We start from the raw sequence: 22,955 nt of genomic DNA on the forward strand, positions 1-22,955 counted from the left end.
AAACATAAATATAAGTATGTCAATACTCTTTACAATACAAGAAATGCTGACATAAACCCCCCCAAAATAACATCTATTTACAGATTTAAAAAAAAAAAGACAGTGATCGACCGCAAAACACCTACAATTGAATGCAACTTTTCATATGCCAAGCAAGGGAGCAATGTGACTTAATATCATATTACATAACATTACAATGCGCACACTATGGAGCTATGTAAGCTGAGACAACCAACAGAGTACCATATTTTCTCTACAGAAGTGTAAACAAGATTATATATACAAGAGAAAATATTGTACACATTACAAATATAATCAAAACCAGAGAAATATTGATAACCAAAAATAAAATAAAGTTCATATAATGAGCACTAAAACAATTTTTGACTCACTTTTTAGTTTGTGAAGTTCCTCTTCAGTCATTTTCAGTTTGGCTGAGCTCTGAGACAGGAGTGCTGCAACGTGGAGAGATTTACGTCACTTGCTAAACATGTTAACGTCAACCGCCACATAGTTGTAACATAACACAATACGTATTCAATTTCATACTGGCATTCCACAGACACTGATTCACTTATTATATCACCCTCAGTGTGGGTAAACAAAATACTTTTGAAATGCATAGTATTAATAAAATTAATTTCTCAATATACTGCATTAAAAGATTCCAATTACTTATCCATAATATGAATAATCATTTCATGTCAAATATATTCCAGTAAATGTAAAATATGATGCGATGACAAATTCAAACCTAACTAACATCCAAAGCCCACAATGTCCATAATTCTTGGGCAATCTAAACAACACAGTTAATCACAATGTTATTCTCATCACCACACAACTGCATTTTACTTTCCGTCTCTAGCTATAGACAATTAATTATTATTAATTAAATCTAATAATCAAATTTCAGATATAATTCAACTTTTCCCTGAACTCCGCAGGTGTTAGAACAAGTGTATTATGATTTATGACAGGAAAACTAAAATATTATAGAAACTAAAAGAATAAAAGCATATTTTCTGACAAATTCCAGTATTTTGATAAAAGCCAGAAATTTAACAATTAAGATTTGTTAATGTTTGTTCTCCCAAATTGGTATTAATCAAACAAACAATGGCAGTACACATTTCTGTTTACAACTATGCACATAGTTGATTATATTACAGCTAGTAAAGAAATCAATTAGTTGATATGATATATTTACAATTAATGTCCTTATAAGGAGATATATTATAAACTTTTGACAGCAAGTTGATAATATTTTCCTGATATACACTTCATGATTTCATATAATAACATCAAGACACAATTGTTACATTTCTAACGAATTCAAGGAATAAAACAATTATGCTGATGAATGCTCTTCAATGGCAATTACAAAATACTGTCAAAAGAGGGCTCCCTTGATCAAATTCTCCATATCACTGCCATTCCAATGATTTGTATAAATAGATTCAAATTAATTATTCTATTATGGATGAGTTACACTTTAATCAAGTCCCAAGGTTGATTTACATAGGTCAATGGTTCACCAACATTCCATTCCAAGCCATGTATAATAATAGAAATGATAATAAACTTGCAATGTTGCCATTAAATATATTTGCAATGAGTTTAATTAAAAATCTGATAAATAGTAGGTAATATGTCAGAAAATTGCAATATTTGCAAATTAAGGCACATTAATTAATGAACTGCTTTACCACTACCACTTTCCTACATTTACTTCATTCCCCCAAATGTTGCATTATAATATAATATAAGTGAGTTGCCTTCTACCTTGTAGACTTGTTAGTTCCTGAGAGTCATTGCCTGAATCTTCCAATACACCATCATGTTGTGTACCTAATAAATAGATCAGTCACATTGAAATGGTCAATTAACAGTACCATACCACTACAAAACATTCCTATTCACATCACAGGCAATTTTTGGTCATATAAACCTCTGATGTGCTTTTAATGAAGCAAATACTAAAAAGTAACCAAACGCACACAGATAATTATTCACAATAATTAGTAGGCCAACATTTATTAGATAAAGGTACATGTTTTCTACATAAATAAATATATCTGTTTGTCAGTTGAAATAAATTAGCATATTATGTATACTATGTATACTATTATTTCTTGACTGTGTAGTAATTTGGAACATCACAGATTACAGAAAAGTCAGAGAAATTACGTTGGATGCAAACATAAAAGTAGTGACTGTCAAAATATACTATTATGATAAAAATAGCATGACTTACCAGACATTGAAAGTGATTTTTCAGCTGTATTACTCAATGTATCTAAAAATAATCAAATAGACCACTGTGTAACTACTAAAAAAGTACTATCGTTCATTTACTTACAGGCATAACCAAGTTGCCATTAGATCATATAAACATGAAATATGTAGATATTTGCCCAGACCAAATATTTTACACTAGCACTGTGAAGGTTGGATTGAAGCCAACATTCACTTCTTTTCACTACAAAATTGCCTGATCTGGAAACTCTTCTAAGTTTATAAGGTATTTAGGTATTTTGGTGTCAAAAAGCTGTGAGAATCTGACCATTATGGCAAGTTTTTTATTGGTCAGGTCAGGCATAATCACACGACAAGCTGATTTCCTGGTTGGAACATTAGCATCTATTTACAAAGGTTATCATGTTTGCCATTGGCCAATTGTGGTCACATTGATATGCGAAGTTTATTCTACTGCGTAGAGATTTAGTAATTATACAAATTATGGTTTTCAAACTCTAAAGCTAAAGAACAGCATAACATTTCACAAAAAGATGACAATCAAAAAGAAAATCACAAGCAGAAAATATAAAAATAAACTTATTTCCAAAATGCAACAAACAACATTTTAACTGTCATTGTATTTAAATAAAAACTAAAACAAAGAGCACTTTAAAGTATAAGGGAAATGTTAATATTTGTTTTTTGAGACCAACCTTGGAAATCTTCCAGTCCATACAGTTTATTGTACCACAATAATACTACACATAAATACAATACACGGAATAGAACAGAAAGATGTAAAAAACACAAAAAAACAAGGAAAGATAAAAGTTGGACAGTTTGAACAAATTTTTAATTTTAGCATCCACTGAGCAGGTTACAGTAAATGAATTTTTTTAAAATCTTCATATTAATAAATTGGTGTAAGCCTTAGCAAGAATTCTAGAAATAAACTAGATAAAACAAGCCATGCATGGCACAGTTAGTTCTCAAATTTAAGATATACAGTTTTTTCTAGTAGGAACATAAACATTTCAGAAGTATGGATCAAAAAAATGATGCTTGATTAAAATGATTGACATCTTGGAATAGCATTAATTAAAACAAAATGGCCACCAGTCGGCCATTTTGAATACATCTATTTATCTATAACATAATGTAAAATGAATATATAAAATTGGAACATAATCAGTCAAAGCATATCAGAGATATGGCTCTAGAAGCGCATCATTTAAACAAAGTCAGCCATTTTGAAGCTGATCTGAAAAATTAAATGACGTGCATCGGGAACCCATAATCTCTAATGTATGTACCAAGTTTGAACAAAATCAATCCATAAACGCCAAGATCAAGTTCTAGAATGCCAGAAATTCTTAATTTTAGACGATTTTTAGCACAAAAACGGCTGCCATTTGGCCACTTTGAATCAGATAGCCAGACCAATATATCTATGTCATGATGTATAATAAATATAGAAAATTTGAACATAATCAGTCAAAGCATGGCAGAGATATGGCACTAGAACTGCATTCATTAAAACATAATGACTGCCAGTGGGCCATTTTGAATCTTACTGGTATCTGAAAAACCAAATGACATGCATCAAGATCCCATAATGACCAACGTATGTACTAAGTTTGAACAAAATCTATCTGTAAAGAGCCGAGAAATGCTCGATTTTGATGATTTTTTAGTACAAAATGGCCGCCATTCGGCCATCTTGAATCAGATCTGAAACAAATTGATGTGCATATGTATAATGTCATATATGATGCATGTGTGAAGTTTAATTGTGATTGATCCAGGCATATCTAAGACGCATGTATGCACAAAGGTCAAAATACAAGTCCCTGTTTTCGGACTGCGTAATAAGTAATTTCAGCATAACACCAGCGTGAAAACATAATATGCAGTCATGACAGTTGTGAGGAATGCAAATTTTATCCAAGAGTGATGTGATGTGATGTATTCTGTGACTATTTTCACAAGCAAATTAAGTAAAAATACAGCATAAAAAAGACTATGGAAATAACTTCCATATCCCACAAACATCAGAAGGCCATTGTGTTCTATTATTATTACATACATTCAACAACACTTTTGTGGCCAATGCATACTTATAAGACATAGAACGAATTTACTACCCATTAAACAGATCAAATAATAATTTCTAGACCTATTGATAATTTGCTGACATCTTGTCTTTCTTGAGATTTGTTGTTGATTGTATAATATGCATCATTCAGCAAATGCTTTGTACGACGACAGGACAGGACAGGTAACGGTTTCGTAGTTTCAAGTAGGCTTTGCTTTCACTTGTCTTGTCTTGGAAAGTCGTTCATTGTACATTAGATATTCATCCCTGTCATTACTGAATAAGTTGATATAACATATTTTCATCTGCTGATTCTAATTACCGAAAACCGTGGTATTATTTAGCCATACAGTGTTCAGGATTGCCTTTGGTGAATGTATACCAAGTTGACAAGCTTTTCGTATTGTTGTTTTGTGACCTTCTGTCATCGTGTTTGCTTTCTTGGGCAAGTTGCTCATGGCTGCAAGAGCTTCTTGAAATATGCTGATCCAAAAGTTGTTATAATGGAGCTTTTATTCATTGCCGTTTTCCTGGTGTACACTCGGGCAAGCATTGAATAAAGTTTTGGTGGTGGTATATTTGGGTAATATACAGTGCACTTCTACAATCGTGTTAAGCCACTTCTCAAAAAATGCCACTTCAGACATTATTTTTGCTGTGGTGTCCTGATTTTTCTAGGTTGGCATAAGGGCGCTGATGTCAGCTGTGGTGACAATAGCAAATTATTCACTGCAGATTACAATGCTTCTGCAAGTAATTTGTTCACTAGTTGTTTCCATGCCGTCCCATAGCAGAACTTACTACTCAAGTATTAAACATAGGTACAATGTTGCCAGTTGTAAAAGTTTTCTTCAGTGTTTTCTTTCATTGACTTTTTTACAATAAAATTTGGACAGCAATGTTTACAAATAGCAAAGTAGTCTGGGTGATCTGATATTCATTTGCAGAATTTGTCATGAAACATGTAACAAATTTGCATTGTTATTTGATACTCTTGTTTGCACTATATAGACGTCTTATTATTTAAATATACCAGTACAACCACAACGATTTACAACAAATTATGGAGTGCCATGGAATTTTAGAATAAGACTATCATTTGCATAAGTGTTGGTCAATACCAATGTTTTTTTCATTGCAAATAACCAAGTAATCTGCGGTTAAATGTAATAATAGACAAATTTGTTTCTCAAAACATTTTTGTGACAGTACACTTTATTTTACTTAATTAAGAATTCAGTTCAAACCTCATTTGTACATATATTTATGGCAAAATGAAAAAAAGACGATCATAATAATAATTATATCACATGTAAATGCACAGTGGTACAGGAATAAAAGCAATGTACGTTACTAAAGCACTGTATATGTAAAATGGTACATTGGTTTATGGGGAATTGATTTAAATGTCTGTTTGCAAATTAGACATGCTTTTGTTATTATTTTGGTAGCATGCATTGCTGGAGTTGATCAGTGGGAATAATAATTACAGTACTACCGTAAAATATGTATTAGAAGCCGCATCCCTAATAGAAGTCGCACCCATTCTTTTTGAATAATTGAGAACCAAAAAATCATCATTTGTCATATGTGTAGATGCTCTAATAGAAGCCGCATCCCCTCTATTGCATTGTACCATTTTAATAGAAGCCGCGGTTTCTAATACAGATTTTACAGTAATATGAATTTTATAAACTCAAACATCAAGAACTAACAATTATATGGTTTTATATGTAAATATAAATAAAACAGGAATGTGAAAACCAAAACTGTGTATAAATTGCAGAGAAGTGAATAAGTTCCCCTGTGTTGGTGAGAAAGTTGGTGTTAATTTCAAAATATAAAATTGAGTACACAGTAGTATATCTACCTTTGCTGTTGCCTATATGATTATGTAAATTTCCCAATTGATCCGGGAGTTTTGTAAGTAAGAAAGAGTCCTCTGGTCTAAGTCCATCATCATCATTCATCACGGTGTCTGTACTTTCGTCTAACTGACGTGTAACTTGTTCTGCAATAATACATGATTGATAGGCTGTTGGTTTGTAGTTTGGTTGGTAGCACCATATACTGAAATCCTGACAATGAGGATACTGAAATCCTGACAATGAGGATACTGAAATCCTGACAATGAGGATACTGAAATCCTGACAATGATACTGAAATCCTGACAATGAGGATACTGAAATCCTGACAATGAGGATACTGAAATCCTGACAATGAGGATACTGAAATCCTGACAATGAGAATACTGAAATCCTGACAATGAGAATACTGACATCCTGACAATGAGGATACTGAAATCCTGACAATGAGGATACTGAAACGGCAACTATTACTATATATCAGTGTATAAACTTGTGATAAATGGGAATCTTACCCTGTAATGATCTGATCAGTTCATCACTTCTTTCATTCTGCCTTTTTGCTTCTTCAAGACGGGCTGTGAAATACATATTATTATACCTCTGTCAGTTTTTCTCCACAAGTTACGACATCCTCCAATTTTCAGTTATCAGAGGTATTCTCCTACTTTATTAGTAAATGCATGTTCCAATTAAGCAATGAATATGCCACGATGGTGATCATAGTGAGAAAGTTTTAGACCACTTTGCTTACCTGGGTTTCATATACCAAATTGAGTAGTATGCACTTAGATGCACGTATGTAGTATGTACTTAGATGCATGTATGTAGTATGCACTTAGATGCACGTATGTAGTATGCACTTAGATGTACGTATGTAGTATGCACTTAGATGCACGTATGTAGTATGCACTTAGATGCACATATGTTGTATGCACTTAGATAAACATAGATACACGTATGTAGAATGCACTTAGGTGTACGTATGCAGTATGCACTTAGATGCACGTATGCAGTATGCACTTAGATGCACATATGTAGTATGCACTTAGATGCACATATGTAGTATGCACTTAGATGCACATGTGTAGTATGCACTTAGATGCACATGTGTAGTATGCACTTAGATGCACATGTGTAGTATGCACTTAGATGCACATATGTAGTATGCACTTAGATGCACATATGTAGTATGCACTTAGATGCACATGTGTAGTATGCACTTAGATGCACATGTGTAGTATGCACTTAGATGCACATATGTAGTATGCACTTAGATGCACATGTGTAGTATGCACTTAGATGCACATGTGTAGTATGCACTTAGATGCACATGTGTAGTATGCACTTAGATGCACATATGTAGTATGCACTTAGATACATGTATGTAGTATGCACTTAGGTGTACGTATGTAGTATGCACTTAGATGTATGTATGTAGTATGCACTTAGATGCACATATGTAGTATGCACTTAGATGCACATATGTAGTATGCACTTAGATGCATGTATGTAGTATGCACTTAGATGCACGTATGTAGTATGCACTTAGATGCACGTATGGAGTATGCACTTAGATGCATGTATGTAGTATGCACTTAGATGCACGTATGTAGTATGCACTTAGATGCATGTATGTAGTATGCACTTAGATGCACACATGTAGTATGCAATTAGATGCATGTATGTAGTATGCACTTAGATGCATGTATGTAGTATGCACTTAGATGCACACATGTAGTATGCAATTAGATGCATGTATGTAGTATGCACTTAGATGCATGTATGTAGTATGCACTTAGATGCACGCATGTAGTATGCACTTAGATGCATGTATGTAGTATGCACTTAGATGCACACATGTAGTATGCAATTAGATGCATGTATGTAGTATGCACTTAGATGCATGTATGTAGTATGCACTTAGATGCACACATGTAGTATGCACTTAGATGTATGTATGTAGTATGCACTTAAATGCACGTATATAGTATGCACTTAGATGTACGTATGCACTTAGATGCACATATAATCTGAATAATCCATTTTTTTCAACATCGCAATGATGTTCTTAACTTACAGGTGAGTTGTGTAAGTGCTTTGTCCAATTTACTATCTTCTATGTCCTGTGAATTAAACAGCTGTTCCTCTAGTGATGAAACCTGGGCAATGCTTTGTATAGCTTCTAATCTAGCTTGTTCAAGTTGTACTTGTAAATTATCTAACTTGTCTTGTTTTTCTTGTAACTGCTTCTCCATGTTCTCTATAGTGGCTGCAAACAAAGTGTAGAGAAAGCATACACACTGAGATCAAGTATGGCTGGCTACATCTAGGAAACGGATGCATGTCATGTAGTTGTCTGATTCCGATTAGTCAATGTACCGTATGTCAAAGACATGGCTCTAAAACAGCTATAGATGGCTCTGGAACAGCATTCGTTAAAAAATATGATGTATGATAATGATCAAGGTCTCATTATGTCCAATGTATGTACCAAGTTTGAACAAAATCTGATTGTCTCATATGTCAAAATCTGATTGTGGCATATCTGAGATAGAGGTGGGAATCTACACACAAATGGACGGATGAAGACATGCACAGAGGTCAATCTATAAGTCCCTGACAGGGGACTAATAAATAGTATTCTGTGAATAAACAATCGGTTATTAAGATTTTTATTTCAAAATCAGGCCATTAGTGTTTAATCAGAATCATTGTCACAAATAACCCAAGGACGTACAAACTTTCTCCTTTTTTTGAATTTATAGAAATGTTGATTTTAATGACCCACCATTAATTGTGAACCCAGAGAACAATGATTTGGTATTATATGATACAGCGATGAAATTTGGATGAGGAAAAGTAGACACTAGAGCCAGGAGTGATGAAGCTAACAGTACTGATGGTGACTTGCGGACAATATTGTTTCCTCATCAGGGTAATATTATTTCTGATAAGGGACATTGCCTGAGTTTGGAACATAACCACTGGCTAAATTGCAATAATCTGCTTTTCCTTCGGCTATATTGTTTTTTTTTCAGCAGAATCAAAACACCAGCCCCAAGTTTTGTACTAAAATATATTGAAACTAATTATGCAAACGTCTCAAATGAATTATGTTTATTTACACATCCGGCTATTCTATTTCCATGACAATTGTAAAAGTCGTGCCAGCCAAGGAGTGAAAATATAACACCAATTATATGACTGGTATTTTCATTTAGAACACTGCAGTAATGTGATATTTTCACTCCTATAATAAAAGTGGATAAGACATATCATATGCAATAATGTTTACTCACTTTTATACTGCATAAGTAAATCTGTTGATGTATTATGACTAGTGGAAGAGCCTGATGTGTCAACAAGTTCATCACTTGTGTTGACGTCTTCTAAAACTTGCACTGTAAACAATAAACAAACCAAATAAACATCACAAAGTACAGATGAGTTTTGAGTTGTTAGGCTTCCCCTACATGCAATTGTGATGATGATGTATCAAAGAAGAAAAAAGTGATTTGCTGGTCCTCCATTCCATAACAAACATGTGTTCAAAGTTTACCAACCAACAGAAACTTCTCTGGTGAAGAGCACATGGCCAAAAACACAAAATTACTCAATCCTGGAAAGTGACTTTAAAACATACCAGAATGCAATATGAGAGAGAATCTGAATATCGCCCTCTATGGCAGATAATGAAAATCCTGAAAGTGCAGGTGGAATTGGCTGGTATAAAAACGTTATACACTACATGTATGTAAACACACCAACACCAATCAAACAAATTTCAGTTTATGTGTGCATTAACCTTAGCACTGGATGGAAAGCATTTTAGCTGAATTCTTTCTAGTATTAAAGAATGTGCAGACACCCTATTATCAAAATGTTGTGTTGAAAACACACATTACCAAATTCCAAGCTATACCAGGTGGTCATAATGATTATACATACTTGTTACATCTTCTTGTCCGTCACCGTCTGTTTTGTCTAAGATATCATTTTGGGCATCACCATGGCCTTGTGGTGAATCTTTTAATGTTGTTGTTGTTGTTGTTGATGGCGGTGTATCTTGTTTTTGGAGATGCTGCTGCTGAGCTTGTATGGTCTCTAAACGAGCTAGAATATAAAAATCTCTTGATTATGTCGCTTTCAATATGAAAAAAGTTATATATAACAACAGGTGAATTTCAGACTGCAGGGGTTGTTTACAGACTGAAAACACAATATTAATCGTAATATTTTTATTAGCATTTAGTGCAGATCTGTAAGTGTGTTTGTCCAATCTGTGCATTAAACAAATAAATAAAATTATTCTGGCATTACTGACAATATTGTAGCGTCATTTCTAATCAGATGCAATGGCGCCCTCAAGCTGTATACTTGGCTCATTCCACAACATTAAAATTATTTTGGCTGCAACTGAAAGAATCAGTAGTCAGAAGAGAATTCATGTTGGAGAATATTCAAAAATATTTTTCAGTGATGTATTGGGCATACTATTTAACTCTAAATGGAATACTGGTTCATGCCGGCACGATAACCTCAGTAGAGTACTAAGCTGGTGAGATGATATAGAGGATGATGAAATAAAAAAAGCATGTATAATTATTTTCATGTGTTCTCTTCTAAAGTACAGTGATTTTATCATATCATATCATATCATATCATTGTAGCAACAATATGCAAATTGGCTAATGATGATATGTAATGCATCCAACTTTCTTGTACAAATACTTGGAGAATACTGGATGAGTTTCAAATCAAAAATGTGACAACTACCTGATTATCATTCAATACAGAAATGGGACAAAATATTTTGAATGTTAAAAATACAAAACTTATAAATTCACCCTCTCTCACCAGAAATAGAAATGTTGTTGTCTTCCTTCTTCTTGTAATTAACAACAACTACACATACTGAAAAAGTGTCTCGTTCATGTGCTTTTTCTTACCTTTCATTGCTTCTAACTGCTGTTTAGTAAAATCAGAATCAGCCTGCAAAGATTCTATCTGTGCAGATAACGCCTCTTCACGTTTTTCAGAAAGTTCTAATTTAGTCTGGAGTTCCCTTTTATTAGCATTCACACTTTCAACCTCCTCCTCATGAGTCCGTTTAATTTCAGCCAGCTCTGCCGTCATTTCCTGCATTTCAGTTTTTGTTTTATTGTGTTTTTCACAAAGTGCATTAAGTTCTTCTTGTGTGTCATCTGAGGATTCCTTGACATGTGAAAGCTCATCTTCAGTATTGCTAAACAACCTCTGAAACAAAATAATGATTAAATTAAGTGTCAACATTATATAGCAGAATACTTTAATTTTATAACAAGACTTTATTTCATTTCAATATTTCAGTGTATTGTTGTACTTGTTATTACCAGTTCGGTGATATAAATCATAAGAGGAATTGTAAATTGACAAATTATGCATTTATTTTTCCCAGCACAAATAATCAAAATAAATTCTAGGTAGAAATAAAGGTAGGTAACGATATCATAGACAATTTCTGAAAATGCAATTCTTTTTTTTCTCAATACTATGATACAAGCATGCATTATACATACAAGAAATAGGTTTATGAAAACAGGAAACAGGTACGACTAATGGATAGGACACTTGTAAATGCAAGGAAGTATTAGTGAGTCAAAGATCAGTTTTCTGTGACTTTCTATACCCACACCCTGCAGTGCAACTAATACCTGGATAGAAAGGTAGCCTGTTTGAAGAGGAAGTGATATTTTCGCATAATCAACAATTAAATAGAGCCAAAATACAATAAATATTTTGTTGTTAGTGACCTTGTGGTGTTCGTGAGAAATGCATAGCAACTTTGACATAACATGGCACTGAGCTTATTTAGCATTACCATTACCTCAAGATCTGAAAGTTTTCTAACAGCTTCTAATTTTTCTTGTAAGACCCGTCTTAACGATTCCTTGGCAGTTGTTTCATACTTGTGTTTGTCATCTTGGAGAGCTACTAATTCTTTTCGTATACTGTCTTCCGGTTGGGCCTGCAAAAACAGAACAGCGATAACAGTGTTAGTAATTTAACATGTTAGTCCTAAAATCACAGTTTTTTAAATGGACATTCTACAATCACCACAGAAGCTTACAAATGTTCAGATTTTCAATTTGGCACTACGAAACAGTTTGTCAAAAACAACACCAACATGCACTTCTAAGAATCATACGCAGCAGTGAAAATGGAGGAAACTATTTTAAAATACATCAATGAATCTTTTGCACTACAATCTCTGTAAATAAGTTTATGGAAAAGACGTTCCTTAATGAATGAAATAATCATGTTTGTTGAAGCTTTTTTGACAATTTAAAAATGTCCCTAACAATATTTTCTTCTCTGGTGGACAGCACTGTTACATTTGTAATCATAAACAATTGGGTGTTCCCAGATATTTGGCTCATTTTTATCACTGTCAAAAAAGTATATTGAGTATATTGGTACTGTTATTGGCCATGTGTTAAGTCTGTTAGGCAACATATAGTAATAATTGGAATTCATTGCTAGCATGAAAACAACTTTAGACCTTATGCTCATAGCATTTGGCCCTCAGTCAGGTACATGTACCTCAGCAACATGACCTTAGATGATTTTACCAGATCATGGTAAATAAATTCTGTAAACATAATTAGAATTAAGGTTGTTATTCTAATAGTGACAGTTTTAATACATAAACACACTCACCTTTGAAAGCGATTGCAGCTGCGCCTCAAGCACCTCCAACCTAGATAATAACCGATCTTCATCTATAAGAGCTTGCCAACCATTTTCAGAAGCTTCCTGAGTATTTGCAACTATTCTTTGTAATGCTGCTAATTTTTGTTCTAACATTTGTTCCCTATGAAGTGCTTCCTGTAGGTCAAACAGATAGAGGAGTTCATTTTAGTAAGAATAATAGTTGATGACTAGATTCCAAATCAAATATTCAATATTATCCGGTGATGTCACAAAGTTTAGGCCATTCCTAGCTATATTTTAAAATCAAATCTTTTAAGGATTGTACATAGTTATGTTTAGCAACTTCTTTAGGAGATATAAAGAAGCAAATACCAAAACTGGTATTATTTATCAATGTTGATATAGCATTAAAAATTCATGTAGGTATTTGAAACACACATAAATGTACAACTTGCAAACTTTATAGAACATCTAAAGGTAAGATTGATAAGGCAACTAATAATCCACATTACCTGTAAATAATGACTTAATTGATAGAGATCCTGAGACTGTACATTGCTACTACTATTGTATGGCATCAAAGTATTCATTGAACTAGAGATAAACAAAAAATAACACTATGAAGGGCACTATAATGACCTCCATGCGTACAAGTAAAAACGACAAGATCCTCAGCTGATTATTTACCTCATTAATAGAGGCAGTATTACAAATGAACACATGTAGGTGATGATATGCACTTGTGATCACAGCATGCAGTCAATAGACTAACCAGCCACGGGTACCATTGATAACCAAAATATGATTCGTGAGGAGAGACACTGACACACAAATATTGTTATCTATCTCAACACATGGGAAAAGTCACCTACTTCTGTAGGATGTACAAATTTGTGCCAGTTTCTTGTTTATAATATTTGTTGTCATTAAAACAATCATCACAATGTTGTTTCTCAGAATTCAAACAATATTTAACAAATGCACCTAAAACACCTGTACAAGAATTCTGACAATAAAAACTTAATAGTAATATTAAGTACAGGGGTGGGGTCTATCATATTTGCACTTACAAAATGGAGGGCATGGAGAAAGATAAGTTGATTACCAGTAACTACTTTTTTAACAATTTTGGACAAAAAGGATATGAATTTAGAAAACCTATAGGTCAAAATTTGTGAATAAATAGGGAAAAGAGTATACTTTATTTGTGAAAGATGACCAAATTTGACTTTCATGCTCATAACGTTAATGATCCACAGCATATGCTCACTGCAGCAAAATTTGATTTTCACTGACACATTTGTCTCTTGCGAAATTATTGAGAGCTTACAGTAAACATGTTAATCAAAATTGAAAAAGAATAAGAATTATTTATAACATCTTGGCACACATTAGTTAAAGAAGATGCTTACCTTTTTGCTTCTTTACCATCGGGTGTATAGAGAGTAACTGTTGCAATAATACAACCATGGGTGACTGGAAATAGTAAGAAAGCAACTACTATCAATATATGAAAGTAAGTCAATGACTCTTATTATGAGTAAAAACAAAACAAACTGAAATTGTAAATGAGATCAGCTTTTAATGAAGATATTTTAGGAGAAAACCTTCAATATACAAATTGACAAAACCACACACAAAAAATGAGTCTATAGAGCTCCTGCACAACAGTATTTTATTTTAAAGAAATGAAAATGTAAAACTGGCAATTCATAAAACTACAGAGTAAATCATTAATAAAAATATTTTAGATTGTACAGCAAATTGGCCATTTTTTTTTCACACCCCAGAGACAAAATGAGCTATAAATTATGATATTGTAATTCACATTTTTATACCCACAGATGGGAAAATAACATGTAATATATTAAAACAGCCGCCCTTACTGGAAGAGATGTAATTAAAGCATAGTGTTATACAATTACACATAAATCAACAGTATTCATTTACCTTGGCCTAAATTCAAAACATAATTGCTTATTTATTTATATGGATATCATGACTCAGAAGAAACTAAAGTAATGGGGACTCCGGAGAGATGAGTCAAAAGTCATTATAATAAACTTTCTAAAGTTAAAATGTTAAAGTATTGAACACAACGAAGAATTATTGAATTAATAAAATTATCCATAGTACATTAATCTACTCAATCAACAGGAAAAATGATAGATGACCATATGACAGCAATAATATATTGATTGAAATAGTTAATTAACTTAATTGTGTGTATGAATAACAGGAATGATAAAATTAAGGTCTAATATTAAACACAACATTAATAGTTAAATTAAAACAAAGACTATGTATATGTCTGTCCAACATGATAATATTTTAAACATCATATTTCACTATCATTGCAGGAAAAATGATAGATGACCATATGACAGCAATAATATATTGATTGAAATAGTTAATTAACTTAATTGTGTGTATGAATAACAGGAATGATAAAATTAAGGTCTAATATTAAACACAACATTAATAGTTAAATTAAAACAAAGACCATGTATATGTCTGTCCAACATGATAATATTTTAAACATCATATTTCACTATCATTGCAAAGAATTATTTGATGTAGATTTGTAATTACATAAAAATTATTTTGTTAGCACCTGGCATGTTAAAGTAGTCAATTTAGAAATCATCTGTTAGGTTTACTGTGTGTGGTAAATTATATGAAGGTAATAAAATAACTGAGTGTTATTAAGTCCATGCATGCATAGTCAGTTTTTGTCTTTTCCATTGATGAAGCAATGTATTTATTTTAATCCATTTTCTATTCAGACTAAATAATTACAACTCTATTGCAGCTTTTAGTAAAGTGATGGCAAAATATTCTCTTTTTACACATAGCAGAATTTTCTGCAATAGAGAGCATACAGTGAGTGATATAATTCTTATGTTAACACAATAACAGTAGCCTGAGAATTACCATCATTCAGGCAGACAGTGATAATATGATTGTCCACTAATTGGGACTGTCAATCAAAACATAGGGGGTCATGCTAATGTTCATTTCAGTCATATGTTGTACAATTACCATTTATCAAGAGGTGCTATGAGAAGTGACACTCATCATATCAATGAAGTCACTACTCAAAATTACAGAGAAACACATTTTACTCAAGTTTGCAAATAAAAGTACTGCTAATAATCAAAAATTAAATTTATAAAGCAGGTTTCATTTGTAACTGTAATTTATATGCCTTCAGGATTGGACATTAAATCTTGGCAGCTAGCAATAAAAGTGGCCATTTCCATATGACAATCACCACAAATCAAAAACAACAAGCATTGATAATGCATAGTCCCCGTTAAGTATTAGCTGTAGTTGATGTAAATGTTGAGTACAAGTGACATGTAGAAATGAAAGATCAATGTTTTTTTAACACTAACACAGATTATAGATTGTGTTACTGTCAGTATAGTACCTACGTGGAAACTTTGAACTGAATTGGACTATATCTTACACAGGAAATACCATGAAAAAAAAAACGCAGCCAGTCGGGTATTGTTGTTCAAGTATCTCCAAAAGAAATATGGCTTGCACCGTATCCTAATATGTAAGGTCAACATACAAAGTTTGATTGAAAATGCCCTATTCAACTTTGAACTGAATCAGGCCATATCGCCCTATTCAGCTCCAAGAAACAGTTCTGGACATGTTACAGAATGATATTTTTTACGTTTTTTTTTACAAAATGGCCGACATGGTGTTCTGTTATCTTGAAATATAGCACCTATGTAAAAACTTTGAACTGAATCAGGCCCTAGCTTATGGAGAAATCAGCACAAAACGAAAACAAAACAAAATGGCCACCAGTCGGCCATCTTGGACCGAATCTCAAAAAAAAGTAACGTGCACCTATAACCCAATATGCATGATTACCATACTAAGTTTGATTGAAATCACTCTGTTCAGCTCCGGGAACAGTTCCGGACACTGATTTTAAGATATTAAACAAAATGGCTGCAATTTCGACAAATTTTATCAAATTTCAAAACAAAACATGGGTGGTGTAATCTTGAAGTAGTACCTATGTACAGACTTTGAACTGAATCAGGCCGTATCTTATGCATGATCACCATACAAAGTTTGATTGAAATCACCTTGTTCAGCCACGAGAAACAGTTCCGGACACGTTTAAATATCAGAATTTAGCAAATTTGAAGGACAAAATGACTACCAGTCAGCCATATTTAATCGAATGATAACGAAAATTGGCGTGCATATGTAGCTCATCATATACTGTCTGTATGCCAAGTTTGAATGAGATCGGTCAAAGGGTGTCCAAGAAATGGCTCTGGACGGATAGATGGACAAACGGACGGAATCAAAATTAATAGTCCCCGTTTTTGGACTTCGTCCGAACAGGGACTAAAAAGATTTAACCCAGCAATAGTACCTAGTCTGAATCCAACTGTTTTCCTCGCTAGATATGTTTGTTCAAAGTTTCACTGTTTAAATTTTATGATTTTTCTTTGACTAATAATAATGCATCTTTCATGAGATTAAAGTTGTTTGCTGCAAAATATATTAATAATAAATAATAAAAAATATAGCTGCATAGCAGCGATGACGGGTTTCGAGCCTGCGTGGCTCATGGCAAATTGCACTTGCTTGATGTGATTATTTGACGAACGTTTCATGTCTGAATGCAAGATGGCAGACAAACTACACAATATATGGATTTTATTTCACAGGAATATGATAAACTTAATGAAAGGATTCCAAATACCGAATTTTGTATCAGTCTGGCAAATAGTTCATGAGTTATAGAACTTTTTCTCTTTTACTAAATCCAAGATGGCTGCCAAAGGAAGCCATTTTTCGAAAATCTGCTTCAGTAACTTTGTAGAGCTATCAACAGTGATACTATATGCTAAATTGCTTGTCAAACAAGCAAGCAATTTTTAAGAAGATAATTTTTTGAGTTTTTTTGCTTTATTTTAATAAAGTCAAGATGGTCGTTAAAACCACTTAAATCATGGGAAATATTTTTATGAACACATAATCATCTTATTGAAGGGATGTTGTATGCCAACTTTGGTTTCAATCTGGCAAATTGTTCATGAGTTATAGCGTACTTTCACTTTTGACTAAATCCAAGATGGCTGCCAAAGGAAGCCATTTTTTTCAGTAACTTTGTAGAGCTATGGCCATAGGTGCTGCAAAGCAAATTTCTAATCACATGAATGAGCCATTTTTAAAAAGAAGATTTTTAAAGTTTTTTGTCATTTTCAGAAAATCCAATTTTGTTGCTGATATTTGCTAGACATGAGCCAATGACACAAAAAGAAACCGGAAGTTCCTAGACTCTCAGAAAGTGGTGCAATTGTGTTCTACCCAAGATGGCGGCCAGGTCATGTGACCTACATGGCTGGTTTGGGATATACACCACAACTCATGGCCCTTTATCAGCAAGCAAAATGCCTAATCAATCGCAGCATAATTTTTCAAGTTACAGTGATTTATAACAAGCAGCCTATCGGCTGAGATAGCTCCGCTGTTAGCAATGCACATTTCAATTAAAGAACTGAAGACATCATTAGAAAATGAACAATATGTATAGTATCAAAGCAATCGGACTTACAGTTTTTAACATGAAGTCGAAAATATCACTTTTTACCAAAAATTACAAAAATATTCACCAAAATAAATTAATTAGAGAATTGAAGATATCATCACAAAATGAACAAATCTGAGAGAGTTCCACATGTAGTACCTATATATGTAATATCAAAGCAATCGGACTTACAGTTTTCAACAAGAAGTCGAAAATATCACTTTTTACCAAAAATGGCAAAAATATTCACCAAAATTAGAGAACTGAAGATATCATCACAAAATGAACAAATCTGAGAAAGGTCTACATGTAGTATCTATATATGTAATATCAAAGCAATTGAACTATTGATTTTTAACAAGAAGTGGAAATTATCACTTTTGACCAAAAATGACAAAAATATTCACCAAAATTAGAGAATTGAAGATATCATCACAAAATGAACAAATCTGAGAAAGGTCCACGTGTAGTACCTATATATGTAATATCAAAGCAATCGGACTTGCGGTTTTTAACAAGAAGTCGAAAATATCACTTTTTACCAAAAATGACAAAAATATTCACCAAAATTAGAGAATTGAAGATATCATCACGAAATGAACAAATCGGAGAGAGGTCCACAAGTAGTACCTATATATGTAGTATCAAAGCAATTGGACTTGCGGTTTTTAACAAGAAGTCGAAAATATCACTTTTTACCAAAAATGACAAAAATATTCACCAAAATTAGGGAATTGAAGATATCAACATGAAATGAACAAACCTAAGAGAGGTCTACCCAAGGTACATATACACCAAGTATCAAAGCATTCAGGCTTGTAGTTTTCAAGAAGAAGTCGAAAAAGTAAAACATTGACACGGACAACGACGACGGACAATCACTCATATGATAAGCTCCGCTCGACAAAGTCGACAGCGGAGCTAAAAACAGCGGAATAATAATAATAACCAAAGCAATTACAATAGGGTTTCGCCCCATTGGGCTAAAAACCATAATGATGCTTAGTTACACAGGAAAGCTTGCTGAAACATTAGTTTAGAGTTTTATTTTGAAGGTGTTCACATTTGGAGCAGAAATGATGTCATTTGGTGCATGGTTCCAAAATGAAGATAAGGAATGAACAAATGACCATAATTCTACAAGTGTGAAATTTTTTTTTTTTGCTTTTTATTATCCAAACAGTCTTGGCTATAGACTGTTAAATTGTAGAATTGTGAATAGTGGAACATACTCAAAAAATGATTTTAAAATATAGATAACAGGTGCAAACATTCTCCTATTTGAATGCTTAGCAAGATTTAGCAAGGCCGTACATGGTGAAAAAAAGAAATGACGGGATCTCCATATTATGCACTATATTTAACTTTTAACAAAACGATAATACATTTAAATTTGGAACTGTTACAGCCATTTTAATTATGAGCATTACCAAACTTTTTACTGAATGAATTGTTATGCAAATTAGCAATTATCTAAGCTTCAAGTTATCCAGAGGACTACAAGTTGACTGGTATTATAATGGCTATTATACTTACCAACACCTCGTCTTGAGTTTTCCATGACATCAACCCCAAACTGAACGATATCCGCAGAATTAACCTCCCTGGCGGGACTCTCTTCAGATCCTTTACTAAGCCGTTGGTTATTAATAAATGTTCCATTACTACTCTTTGTGTCTTGTAAGTAGAACTGTAATACAATAATAAATGATAATGTAGGGGTAGGAAAAATCCCAGCAAATGGTGGTGGAGATCATAGCATAGGGCAGGGACTTGTTTTTAACAATACATGGGGATATCATATCACACTTATATGCTGATATAATAAATTTGGTTTTATTCACTGTAAGTACATCTGACAACAGAACCTTGTTTTCATGAGCAACAAATCTTGGGTTTCAAGCTACTACATTCTAAATATGTTGCATTGTATCATTATAGTAGAAGCGATGGTTTCTAATACAGATTTTAAAGTACAATTACCAGTATCAGTAGCTGATTGCAGACCCTTCAAAACGAGGATGGGGTGTAAGTAATATAGATATGCAGTATTTGGGACAAGTCAAAAACACTGATGTTACCAATAACCCATTAGTAATTACATTTGCCCTTGTCATACATATACATGTACCTGTAGCAAATACTATGGTGATTCAGTAATCTCTTTCTTTGACATTAAAATTAATTTCACTCATCATACAGTCTGAGTGTATATGGTTGTCTGATCTTGAAGGAAATCTATAAATGCATGCCAGAAATCCCAGAAGTTTTTACTTTTTTAACAAGATGGTTGCTAGTCCGCCATTTTGAGAATCCTAGCAAAACGTGTGTGCTATATTGAGTTTCAGCAGAGTTAGACTGTTTTTTTTTAGACAATTCTATCAAATGATCCAGGACAATTGAACAAAGACACAACAAATTACATCATGTTGTTTATAATTTGTTAAAATGAACGAGATCACAATCAGATTCATTACCAATGATGTATACATAATACTAAAAATGTAGTAGTGTATACCGGTACATAGTGAACACAGTATTACATACTCTTCGCTTGATGCCAATGAACAAGACTGCTTGAAGCACAACACAATGTTCAGCACAGTATTTAAATAGTGAAGACGTGAGTATTAATATCAGTTTTAAACACTGAAAATTGCATACCAACAAATGTCAACTACTACATACTGTATACATATTACAACATACTTATGTAAGTTTACTTCTACATTCTTACAAAATACAGAAGTTATTATACACATTATATGCCAGGTTGCCAGTATATCATTCAATGTGACCCTATGGCCTTAGAAATACAAAATGTAGGTCATGAATATTTATCTGGGGTTTAGAGTACATGTACCATAAATTTGAATATTAACATACGAATGAAGTGACCATGACACAATGTCTGCCTAGACCATCATAAACATAAATCAGCTAAAGAGAGATATTTTTGGATTAAACAAAATAGAGTATATATAGATTGATTGCTGTGCAAGGCTACCCCGGTAGATACAACAAGTGAACAATAACATGTGAAATGGCTTTCAAGTTAATAGTGTATGTAGATTGTCAATTACAAAAATATTCACTATGAATAATGAATTCAAGGCATTGTCACAAAATGAACAAATCTGAGAGCTGTCCGTCCACTTAGGATACATTGTCAACAAGACACTGCAGGCCATATTGGTCCATACTGTTAAACTGAACCATTTAGTGACAATTCAAAATGTACAACTTATATTTGCTGAAAAGAGGAAGTAAGTAAATTTCCACTTTATCATAAAAAGATGTAAGAATGCATGTAAAATCTAGGTATGGTCTGGTTACTGGAAACACATGTATATAGTTTTTTTACTCTGCCTTATAATTTTATCAAATAAATCAATAAGCAGCCTATCGGCTGAGATAGCTCCGCTGTTAGCAATGCACATTTCAATTAAAGAACAGAAGATATCATTAGAAAATGAACAATATGTATAGTATCAAGCAATGGGATTTGCTGTTTTCAACAAGCATTCAAAAATATCACTTTTTACCAAAAATTACAAAAATATTCATCAAACTTAGAGAATTAAAGATATCATTACAAAATGAACAAATCTGAGAGAGGTCCACATGTAGTACCTATAAATGTAATATAAAAGCAATCGGACTTGTGGTTTTTAACAAGAAGTCGAAAATATCACTTTTTACCAAAAATGACAAAAATATTCACCAAAATTAGAGAATTAAAGATATCATTACAAAATGAACAAATCTGAGAGAGGTCCACATGTAGTACCTATATATGTAATATCAAAGCAATTGGACTTGTGCTTTTTAACAAGAAGTCGAAAATATCACTTTTTACCAAAAATGACAAAAATATTCACCAAAATTAGAGAATTAAAGATATCATTACAAAATGAACAAATCTGAGAGAGGTCCACATGTAGTACCTATATATGTAATATCAAAGCAATTGCACTTGCGGTTTTTAACCAGAAGTCGAAAATATCACTTTTTACCAAAAATGACAAAAATATTCATCAAAATTAGAGAATTAAAGATATCATTACAAAATGAACAAATCTGAGAGAGGTCCACATGTAGTACCTATATATGTAATATCAAAGCAATTGGACTTGCGTTTTTTAACAAGAAGTCGAAAATATCACTTTTTACCAAAAATGACAAAAATATTCACCAAAATTAGAGAATTAAAGATATCATTACAAAATGAACAAATCTGAGAGGTCCACATGTAGTACCTATATATGTAATATCAAAGCAATTGGTCTTGCGTTTTTTAACAAGAAGTCGAAAATATCACTTTTTACCAAAAATATTCACCAAAATTAGAGAATTAAAGATATCATTACAAAATGAACAAATCTGAGAGAGGTCCACATGTAGTACCTATATATCTAATATCAAAGCAATTGGTCTTGCGTTTTTTAACAAGAAGTCGAAAATATCACTTTTTACCAAAAATGACAAA

At 32.8% G+C, this 22,955-nt stretch overlaps 1 protein-coding gene across 1 annotated transcript in view; it reads right to left on the bottom strand.

Moving 5' to 3' along the window:
* Positions 1-22,955, bottom strand: part of LOC102809759 (uncharacterized) — a 79,435-nt gene that overhangs the window by 23,053 nt on the left and 33,427 nt on the right. Inside the window, exons 3-16 of the mRNA XM_006816631.3 lie at positions 20,003-20,156; positions 14,310-14,373; positions 13,410-13,491; positions 12,904-13,071; positions 12,071-12,211; positions 11,154-11,460; positions 10,153-10,317; positions 9,504-9,605; positions 8,282-8,473; positions 6,717-6,779; positions 6,207-6,347; positions 2,258-2,299; positions 1,786-1,851; positions 393-455 (exon numbers count right to left, since the gene is read on the bottom strand). Of these exons, the coding sequence (XP_006816694.1) occupies positions 393-455; positions 1,786-1,851; positions 2,258-2,299; positions 6,207-6,347; positions 6,717-6,779; positions 8,282-8,473; positions 9,504-9,605; positions 10,153-10,317; positions 11,154-11,460; positions 12,071-12,211; positions 12,904-13,071; positions 13,410-13,491; positions 14,310-14,373; positions 20,003-20,156 (1,750 nt within the window). The remainder of the gene's footprint in view (positions 1-392; positions 456-1,785; positions 1,852-2,257; positions 2,300-6,206; positions 6,348-6,716; positions 6,780-8,281; positions 8,474-9,503; positions 9,606-10,152; positions 10,318-11,153; positions 11,461-12,070; positions 12,212-12,903; positions 13,072-13,409; positions 13,492-14,309; positions 14,374-20,002; positions 20,157-22,955) is intronic.

This window comes from Saccoglossus kowalevskii, chromosome 3 (genome assembly GCF_978046115.1).
Source record: "Saccoglossus kowalevskii chromosome 3, keSacKowa6.1, whole genome shotgun sequence".
NCBI classification, from domain to species: domain Eukaryota; kingdom Metazoa; phylum Hemichordata; class Enteropneusta; family Harrimaniidae; genus Saccoglossus; species Saccoglossus kowalevskii.